The sequence below is a fragment of the Sinohyriopsis cumingii genome, chromosome 9 (genome assembly GCF_028554795.1).
Source record: "Sinohyriopsis cumingii isolate HCF-2022 chromosome 9, ASM2855479v2, whole genome shotgun sequence".
Lineage (NCBI taxonomy): Eukaryota > Metazoa > Mollusca > Bivalvia > Unionida > Unionidae > Sinohyriopsis > Sinohyriopsis cumingii.
The window spans coordinates 9,195,144-9,207,159 of record NC_142969.1 but is presented as its reverse complement, the minus strand read 5'-3'; the positions used below and the strand labels follow the sequence as shown (position 1 = coordinate 9,207,159).

The following is a 12,016-nucleotide window of genomic DNA, read 5'->3' as shown; positions in this document are numbered from 1 at the left end:
CTATGACAATGAATTGTACTGTGTCAGTTGTATATCAATATCTATGACAATGAATTGTACTGTGTCAGTTGTATATCAATATCTATGACAATGAATTGTACTGTGTCAGTTGTATATCAAATCTATGACACTGAGTTGTACTCTGTCAGTTGTATATCAATATCTATGACAATGAGTTATACTGTCCGTTGTATAATAGTATGTAAGACATGAATTTATATTGTTTCAGATTAATATCAATATAAAAGGCACCTAATTATATCGTACCAGTTGTATATCAATATGGAAGACACCTAGTTATATTTTACCAGTTGTATATCAATATGGAAGGCACCTAGTTATATTGTACCAGTTGTATATCAATATATAAGACACCTAGTTATATTTTGCCAGTTGTATATCAATATAGAAGGCACCTAGTTATATTTTACCAGTTGTATATCAATATAGAAGACACCTAGTTATATTTTACCAGTTGTATATCAATATAGAAGACACCTAGTTATATTTTACCAGTTGTATATCAATATAAAAGGCACCTAGTTATATTTTACCAGTTGTATATCAATAAAGAAGACACCTAGTTATATTTTACCAGTTGTATATCAATATAGAAGACACCAAGTTATACTGTACCAGTTGTATATCAATATATAAGACCCAAAGTGATATTGTACCAGTTGTATATCAATATATAAGACACCTAGTTATATTGTACCAGTTGTATATCAATATAAAAGGCACCTAGTTATACTGCACCAGTTGTATATCAATATAGAAGATGCAAAGTTATATTGTACCAGTTGTATATCAATATATAAGACCCCAAATTATACTGTACCAGTTGTATATCAATATGGAGGACACCTAGTTATATTTTACCAGTTGTATATCAATATATAAGACACCTAGTTATATTTTACCAGTTGTATATCAATATAGAAGACACCAAGTTATACTGTACCAGTTGTATATCAATATATAAGACCCAAAGTTATACTGTACCAGTTGTATATCAATATATAAGACCCCAAGTTATACTGCACCAGTTGTATATCAATATATAAGACACCTAGTTAAATTGTACCAGTTGTATATCAATATAAAAGGCACCTAGTTATATTGTACCAGTTGTATATCAATATAGAAGACACCTAGTTATATTGTACCAGTTGTATATCAATATAGAAGACACCTAATTATATTTTACCAGTTGTATATCAATACAGAAGATGCCAAGTTATATTTTACCAGTTGTATATCAATATATAAGACCCCAAGTTATACTGTACCAGTTGTATATCAATATATAAGACACCTAGTTATATTGTACCAGTTGTATATCAATATAAAAGGCACCTAGTTATACTGTACCAGTTGTATACCAATATAGAAGATGCAAAGTTATATTGTACCAGTTGTATATCAATATATAAGACCCCAAATTATACTGTACCAGTTTTATATCAATATGGAAGACACCTAGTTATATTGTACCAGTTGTATATCAATATAAAAGGCACCTAGTTATATTGTACCAGTTGTATATCAATATAGAAGACACCTAGTTATATTTTACCAGTTGTATATCAATATAGAAGATGCAAAGTTATATTGTACCAGTTGTATATCAATATATAAGACCCAAAGTTATACTGTACCAGTTGTATATCAATATAGAAGACCCCAAATTATACTGTACCAGTTGTATATCAATATAGAAGACACCTAGTTATATTTTACCAGTTGTATATCAATATATAAGACACCTAGTTATATTGTACCAGTTGTATATCAATATAAAAAGCACCTAGTTATGTTGTACCAGTTGCATGTCAATATATAAGACCCCAAGTTATACTGTACCAGCTGTATATCAATATATAAGACCCCAAGTTATATTGTACCATTTGTATATCAATATAGAAGACCCGTAGTTATATTGTACCAGTTGTATGTCAATATATAAGACCCCAAGTTATACTGTAACAGTTGTATATCAATATAGAAGACACCTAGTTATATTTTACCAGTTGTATATCAATATATAAGACACCAAGTTATACTGTACCAGTTGTATATCAATATAGAAAACACCTAGTTATATTGTACTAGCTGTATGTCAATATATAAGACCCCAAATTACACTGTACCAGTTGTATATCAATATAGAAGACACCTAGTTATATTTTACCAGTTGTATATCAATATCTAAGACACCAAGTTATATTGTACCAGTTACACATCAATATATAAGACAATTAGTTGCATTGTATCCTTGTATATCAATATCTAAGACACCAAGTTATACTGTACCAGGTTTATATCAATATAGAAAACACAAAGGTATATTGTACCAGCTACACATCAATATCTAAGACACAAAGTTATATTGTATCAGGTTTATATCAATACAGAAAACACCAAGTTATATTGTACCAGTTACACATCAATACCTAAGACACCAAGTTATATTGTACCAGTTACACATCAATACCTAAGACACAAAGTTATATTGTATCAGGTTTATATCAATATGTAAATCAACTTATATTGTGCCAGTTGTATATCAGTATATGACACCATGTTATATTGCAAAAGTTGTACTTGTAGGTTACTGGATTTTTATGGGAAAATATGAATGTTTTTTTTTCTGAATAATACTGCACAATGCAGATGTCAGTATTAGTTTAAGAAAATGAGTTCATATTTTCCCATACAAATGCAGTAACCTTTTTATAATATACTCATTTCCTTTACCTACCCAAGACTTCATAATAAAGTACTGTACTACAAGAAAGTAAATGAATTTATGCTTATTTCAAAAAGGCCCAGTGACCATTGAACTTGATATTAATTTTTTTATATAAAAATTCTCGTTTTGGTCCACTTAAAATTGAAATTTAGACTCATATTTTGAATGAATGAATGTGCATTGAAAAAAACATGTACAGTTGGTCTGGAATGGATGGATTTTGTTTTTCAGCTGATCCAACTCAATTCTGCCTTTCTGCTTAAGATGGACTGGATTTATTGGGTCAATTCATAGCAGTAATGAAAATGTGATTTCAGTTGGAAATGTAGTTGAAATTATAGTACAATTTTGGAGTGTATCAGGTTATTTCGTGCCATGATGCACAAATGTAAGTATATTTGTTACCATTCTTATTACCAGCTAAAGAAGACATATGTTTGTGCCCTGTGACTTGCATGCATGCTAATGGCAGGACCCCAGCTTTGACCTGTATCATACATAGTATGTCGTCTATCACTAGCCTAATACTATATCAAAATAGTTAAATGGGGAAAATTGCAAAGCGGCAGTTGTGTGACAGTCCATTCAGCCAGCAGAAATGATACTTTTTCATTGTTTTGGCTTAATGGCTCTGAGGTTCTTAGTTTCCCACCAAAACCTTCAGTTGATTGTGTTCTTGAATTTAGTATTTTGACTGACTTGTAAAATGGTATGTATGTAATAGATATACAATAACCCTTGGCTTCAGTATGCTTTTCTGTGCTATTTTTTAGACACCTTAGAGTGCACTGGTCATAGTCTGAACCATTCTATTTGTGAAAAATTATGAACATTTCTCCTAAATAACTGTTTAAATCATCAGAATTGTATTTTCAATTACTGTATTTTCTCTCATGCACCAATGTGGTGTTAACAAACCTAATGACGGTGTTTATACAGTCCAATTTCTTAATTAGAAACAGCTTGAAAGTTATTAATAGGAAACAAAAGTGAAAGTGGAAGGATGGAAACACAAATACCATATCCTCAGGAAAATATAAAATAACTGAAGACAATGTCAAAAACTTACATCATCAATCTCTTGGGATGGTGGTTGTGGCCTCTTTTCCATGTTGCCTATGAACTCTGGATCCCATTTCTTGTACCGAATTCCCTTCCACTTCTTTACTAGTGGCTAAAAAGAATTTTTTGGTTGTAAATCCATGTGCACTACTGGACTGAAATTTTATTTCAATGATACAAATCTTTTACACATTATACAACAGTGGAACTATGTGCCATCACAGTGTGCGGATATGCCTCACCTCTGCTAATAAGATAACCAATTAGTACAGCAATGTGTTCAAGAACAATGATGTCCCAGTACAGTGTCAGAAATGACCTAAACATAAAACATAACCAAATGGGAAAGCTGGACATGTCTATACCCATAAGATTAAACAGAAAGATGAATAAGGTTAACTATTTGCCCCTACTATTGCCATGGTGAGGCATAAATAAAAACCACCTGTCATATCTACAAACAATTATCACAAAAAACAAGTGTTCCACATGATGTAGTGTACCTCCTCTGAATTGTTATATGACCTACCTCTAGTGTATCTGATGTAATAGCCTAGCACATAATCCTAATGATGATACTAATCACATTTAGGACTCACATACCTTGCACAGAATTCTAATAATGATACTAATCACATTTAGGACTCACATACCTTGCACAGAATCCTAATGATGATACTAATCACATTTAGGACTCACATACCTTGCACAGAATTCTAATGATGATACTAATCACATTTAGGACTCACATACCTTGCAGAATTCTAATGATGATACTAATCACATTTAGGACTCACATACCTTGCACAGAACCATAATGATGATGCTAATCACATTTAGGACTCACATACCTATCACATAATTCTAATGATGATACTAATCACATTTAGGACTCACATACCTAGCACATAATTCTAATAATGATACTAATCACATTTAGGACTCACATACTTAGCACAGAATCCTAATGATGATACTAATCACATTTAGGACTCACATACCTTGCACATAATCCTAATGATGATACTAATCACATTTAGGACTCACATACCTTGCACAGAATTCTAATGATGATACTAATCACATTTAGGACTCACATACCTTGCACATAATCCTAATGATGATACTAATCACATTTAGGACTCACATACCTTGCACAGAATTCTAATGATGATACTAATAACATTTAGGACTCACATACTTAGCACAGAATTCTAATGATGATACTAATAACATTTAGGACTCACATACTTAGCACAGAATTCTAATGATGATACTAATAACATTTAGGAATCACATACCTTGCACAGAATCCTAATGATGATACTAATCTCATTTAGGACTTGCATACCTGGCACAGAATCCTAATGATGATACTAATAACATTAAGGAATCACATACCTTGCACAGAATTCTAATAATGATACTAATCACATTTTGGACTCACATACCTTGCACAGAATCCTAATGATGATACTAATCACATTTAGGAATCACATACCTTGCACAGAATTCTAATGATGATACTATTCACATTTAGGGCTCGCATACTTAGCACAGAATGCTAATAATGATACTATTCACATTTAGGGCTCGCATACTTAGCACAGAATTCTAATGATGATACTAATCACATTTAGGAATCACATACCTTGCACAGAATTCTAATAATGATACTAATCACATTTAGGACTCACATACCTTGCAGAATTCTAATGATGATACTATTCACATTTAGGGCTCGCATACTTAGCACAGAATTCTAATGATGATACTATTCACATTTAGGACTCGCAAACTTAGCACAGAATTCTAATAATGACACTAATCACATTTAGGACTCACATACTTAGCACAGAATCCTAATGATGATACTAATCACATTTAGGACTCACATACCTGAAACATGCATACCTCCTGAAATATGAACTTTTTATTGGGGCCCTATAGCCACTACTTTTCTGACATGCTGTTAAACTCTAATACATACATACGTATGTATGTACATACACGAACCACTCCCAGGATAGAAATAAATATGCAAAGGAAACAAGATTGACCTTAAACCTGGAGCTACTGTCATCCAAATCCATAGGCTTCTTCCTTGAGCTATAGGGAAGATATGTATAAAGTTGCATGGCCTGAGATCTTATCATCAGAACACAAGTTTTCATTCCTATAAGTAATGCATAGGCAAAATCTAATTTTATCAACAATGATCTTAACTTTGGAGCTTCTGCCACCCCCTTCAAGCATTGGGGGTTGACCTAGATGCCTTCACTGCAAGTATTGGGGACTGACCCAGATGCCCTCACTACAAGTATTGGGGACTGACCCAGATTCCCTCATTGCAACAGGAGGCTGACCCAGATGTCCTCATTGCAAGTAATGGGGACTGATCCACATGTCCTCACTGCAAGTATAGGGTACTGATCCAGATGCCCAAACTGCAAGTATTGGGGACTGATCCAGATGCCCAAACTGCAAGTGTTAGGGACTGATCCAGATGCCCTCACTGCATGCACTGGTGACATATGAAGATAAAAGTTGCCAACTTCTTTATGATACTGCAGGCTTTCACTGGCATTCACACTGTAAGTCAGTGGTTATACAGTGTATGCTCCCAGGGGAGATCAGCTTAACTGATTTCTACCTTTGGAGGTGTGGCCTCGATTCCTGTACTGCTGCTCCTCTTGTGTTTCTTTCCCAGTCTATCTTCCAACTTTGGTCGCTGTGTTGGGCTTGTCAATATGGGTGTACCTGGCATGGATTTTAAGGGTGTCATAGGTTCAGATGTTGAAAGCAATTCTCCAATGACAGAACTTGCAGTTGATGGTTGTGTAACAGATGGAGTTGCAGTTGGGGGCGAAGATGAACTGAGCAAAGCAGTGCTAACTGACAACTCTTTTGCAGGAGTGACCTGGTCAGAGATTAAAAGACTTTTTTGCTCCAGCAATCTGCTAGTTTCCTTGAATCTGGCCTCTGCCTCTTTGAAGCTTTTTCTTGTTTCGACAAAGTGGGAGTAGCAGTTCATGCTGCAGAACAGCAGCTCATCCTGTTCAAATTCCTGAAGAATAAAAGAGATGAGAAAATGATGCAACAAACCAACAATCAAATCCTCTAAATGATGTGTACAAACATTTATGCAATCTCTATGCTTAGTATGGTCAGTAAATTTGGGGTTTCAAGGCAGGGCAATGCTTTTGAAGGTTGCTGTACCAAGGCAAGTAGATAAAGTGCCTTCCCCAAGGAAAATAATGCAGCCGATCTGGGCAGATGCAATGATTGGAACTGAAACCTGCAACCTTATGGTCATGATGCCTTATTGTGAGCCATCATGTCTCACTGTCAAGTCTATATGTTAACATCATAGCAATTATGTCTCATTTTCAAATTTAAATGTTAACATCATGACCATCAAGTCTCATTATCAAATCTAAATGTTAACATCATAGCCATCATGTCTCATTATCAAATCTAAATGTTAACATCACAGCCATCATGTCTCACATTATCAAATCTAAATGTTAACATCATGGCCATCAGGTCTCATTATCAAATCTAAATGTTAACATCATGGCCATCATGTCTCATTATCAAATCCAAATGTTAACATCATGGCCATCATGTCTCATTATCAAATCCAAATGTTAACATCATGGCCATCATATCTCATTATCAAATCCAAATGTTAACATCATGGCCATCATGTCTCATTATCAAATCTAAATGTTAACATCACAGTCATCATGTCTCACATTATGTTAACATCATGGTCGTCGTATCTCATTATCAAATCCAAATGTTAACATCATGGCCGTCATATCTCATTATCAAATCTAAATGTTAACATCATGGCCATCATATCTCATTATCAAATCTAAATGTTATCATAGTCATCATGTCTCATTATCAAATCTAAATGTTAACATCATGGCCATCATATCTCATTATAAAATCTAAAAGTTAACATCATGGCCATCATATCTCATTATCAAATCTAAATGTTAACATCATGGCCATCATGTCTCATTATCAAATCTAAATGTTATCATAGGCATCATGTCTCATTATCAAATCTAAATGTTAACATCATAGCCATCATGTCTCATTATCAAATCTAAAAGTTAACATCATAGTCATAATGTCTCATTATCAAATCCAAATGTTAACATCATGGCCGTCATATCTCATTATCAAATCTAAATGTTAACATCATGGCCATCATGTCTCACATTATCAATGTAAATGTTAACATCATGGCCATCATATCTCATTATCAAATCTAAATGTTAACATCATAGGCATCATGTCTCATTATCAAATCTAAATGTTAACATCATGGCCATCATGTCTCATTATCAAATCCAAATGTTAACATCATGGCCATCATATCTCATTATCAAATCTAAATGTTAACATCATGGCCATCATGTCTCACATTATCAATGTAAATGTTAACATCATGGCCATCATATCTCATTATCAAATCTAAATGTTAACATCATAGGCATCATGTCTCACATTATCAAATCTAAATGTTAACATCATGGCTGCCATGTCTCATTATCAAATCTAAATGTTAACTTCATGGCCATCATATCTCATTATCAAATCTATATGTTAACATCATAGCCGTCATATCTCATTATCAAATCTAAATGTTAACCTCATGGCTGTCATATCTCATTATCAAATCTAAATGTTAACATCATGGCCACTCATTATCAAATCTAAAAGTTAACATCATGGCCATCATATCTCATTATCAAATCTAAAAGTTAACATCATGGCCATCATGTATCATTATCAAATCTAAATGTTAACATCATGGCCACTTATTATCAAATCTAAAAGTTAACATCATGGCCATCATGTCTCATTATAAAATCTAAAAGTTAACATCATGGCCACTCATTATCGAATCTAAAAGTTAACACCATGGCCATCATATCTCATTATCAAATCTAATGTTAACATCATGGTCATCATGTCTCATTATCAAATCTAAATGTTAACATCATGGCCACTCATTATCAAATCTAAAAGTTAACATCATGGCCATCATATCTCATTATCAAATCTAAATGTTAACATCATGGCCATCATGTCTCATTATCAAATCTAAATGTTAACATCATGGCCATCATGTCTCATTATCAAATCTAAATGTTGACATCATGGCCATCATGTCTCATTATCAAATCTAAATGTTAACATCATGGCCATCATATCTCATTATCAAATCTAAAAGTTGACATCATGGCCATCATGTCTCATTATCAAATCCAAATGTTAACATCATGGCCATCATGTCTCACATTATCAAATCTAAATGTTAACATCATGGTCATCATGTCTCACATTATCAAATCTAAATGTTAACATCACAGCCATCATGTCTCATTATCAAATCCAAATGTTAACATCATGGCCATCATGTCTCATTATCAAATCTAAATGTTAACATCATGGCCATCATGTCTCATTATCAAATCTAAAAGTTGACATCATGGCCATCATGTCTCATTATCAAATCTAAATGTTAACATCATGGCCATCATGTCTCATTATCAAATCTAAAAGTTGACATCATGGCCATCATGTCTCATTATCAAATCTAAATGTTAATATCATGGTCATCATGTCTCACATTATCAAATCCAAATGTTAACATCATGGTCATCATGTCTCATTATCAAATCTAAATGTTAACATCATGGCCATCATATCTCATTATCAAATCTAAAAGTTATCATCATGGCCATCATGTCTCATTGTCAAAAAAAGATGTTAATGTCATAGTCATGATGTGTCATTAATCTAAACATAAATCTGCGGAGCTGACAAAAAGCACTATGCAAAAGAAAATGTCACATTTTTACACCTAATATTAGTTATGTCTGGCCATCCACACATTTTGAATTAATTTAGTATAATATTGCTGATGGTAAAACAAAAGTACTGTTACAATAACCTTCATGGATCCATTATAAATCCAACGAAAGACTTCATGTTAAAATGCATTGTCAAGCACACTGCGGCATCCAACCAGCTTACTGCAGTGTAACATGACATTACAGTGCATCTATTACAATGCTACAATATGTAAACAGAAACAAAGTCACAGAATGTATTTTTATGTGATTCATTGATAATAAATAAAACAATATTTTATTCAACATTTGTATCCTTCTTAATTTCCATCATGTAATTTATATACAATTTATTATTGAACAAATAGGACTACGTAACAAACAATTAAGTTTGTACTACTGGACATTGTGGTCTTGCTCAATATTGCTCACAATATCCAAGAATACAAACACTATCATCTAAAACTAAAGGATTTACTTAAAAACTATCATATCTAAATAAAATGTCTGAAGCACTATTTCTTCTACAAATAACTCCATGATATTGGAAAATATATTTTTCTTCAGGTTCGAATGCATCTTTCATTTAACCAGGATTTACTTTTAAGTTTGACAACATTTCTGCATCGTTAAAGGATTGTGTTTTTCAACAACCATTTCTTACCTCATCAGGTACCTGATCCTCTTTTTCACAACTATTTCTTACTTCATAAGGTATATGATCCTCTTTTTAGCAACAATTTCTCACTTAGTTAGATACCTGATCGTTTTAACAACTATTTCTTACTTCATTAGGTACCTGATCCTCTTTTGAAAGGAAAGGCACTTCTGTTTTTTTCTTGCTAATCCCAGCATTCATCACTATCACATCACAGTGGCGGCAAAATCTGGGCTTAGATTTCATCAGGGACTGGATATTTATCACTTCTTCTTGGTCTGAAACATATATTAACATTAGACATAATATAATTTTAGATATGTCTGTCTGTAATATGACAGATCAGATACAAGCTGCCTGATTTTGTTGTCACAATAACTTGCAAACTCAAGCAAAATGCTGTGCCAGGCATGGATCCAAAAGAAAAAGCAAAAATAAGGTCCTACTTGCTTAATGTTAAAAATCAGGACCAAAGTTCATACCATAAATACTTGTGTATAAGTAAAGTCCAGCTGCAAACTGCAGAGACCCATTTCTGCCACTGCATAATGTGCCAGCAGATCTGGGTTTATGCAGTTTGTTAACAGTCATCATTAGAACAAACACAGACAATGATCTACTGGCGCATTATGCGATGCCATTTCAGGATCCATTCTGTTGAATCTGACTGATAAGCAAGCATATACGATACATTAAATCGCAATATAATTCATATTTTCATCTGACTGATAAGCAAGCATATACGGTGCATTAAATGCTGTTGAATCTGACTGATAAGCAAGCATATACGGTACATTAAATCACAATATAATTCATATTTTCATTAGGAATGGTGGTTCATAAAAATTTAAATCTGTTATCATGAAATTTGAAAATTTTATGAAGAAAGCATGCATGCTGTCTTATTTTCTTTAACAAAACTCTTCTCTCAATAAAAGACAAAATATATTGGTCAAATAAAAATGTTGGGAAATGCCTAATGGTGGCAACATTATAAAAATAAATACCAATTAATGATAAAATTTGTGTTTTAATTTTACTTTTTAATTCAGTTTCAATGTAATCTTGATAATAAAATGTGCCTTTTAATCAAATGTGAAAAAAGGCAACTGACTCACGGCAATACCTACAAATGCTTCTGTGTCAAGTGCCTTTATATTTTTTTTTTTAGTGACAGAACTGTATGGTCACATGTAAAATAATAATCTTGGGAATTAACCAGTGCATATTGATGGGTTTGGCTTTGGTGGTAGATTTTGGGGAATAAATATACGATATATGTAAGGTCACCTTGTACTGGGTTGGGTACATTGTGTCATGAAATTGGCATGGTCATCTTATACTTAGGTACACTATGCTGTGATATAGGCAAGGTCATCTTATACTTAGGTACACTCTGTTGTGATATAGGCAAGGTCATCTTATACTTAGGTACACTATGCTGTGATATAGGCAAGGTCATCTTATACTTAGGTACACTATGCTGTGATATAGGCAAGGTCATCTTATACTCTGATACACTGTGCTGTGATATAGGCAAGGTCATCTTTTACTTTGATACACTTCGCTGTGATATAGGCAAGGTCATCTTATACTTAGGTACACTCTGTTGTGATATAGGCAAGGTCATCTTATACTCTGATACACTGTGCTGTGATATAGGCA

General features: G+C 33.2%; 1 protein-coding gene across 1 annotated transcript in view; it reads right to left on the bottom strand.

The window, feature by feature from the left end:
• Positions 1-12,016, bottom strand: part of LOC149791251 (uncharacterized) — a 226,430-nt gene that overhangs the window by 25,652 nt on the left and 188,762 nt on the right. The window contains exons 61-63 of the mRNA XM_089969727.1: positions 10,481-10,629; positions 6,471-6,884; positions 3,825-3,929 (exon numbers count right to left, since the gene is read on the bottom strand). Of these exons, the coding sequence (XP_089825853.1) occupies positions 3,825-3,929; positions 6,471-6,884; positions 10,481-10,629 (668 nt within the window). The remainder of the gene's footprint in view (positions 1-3,824; positions 3,930-6,470; positions 6,885-10,480; positions 10,630-12,016) is intronic.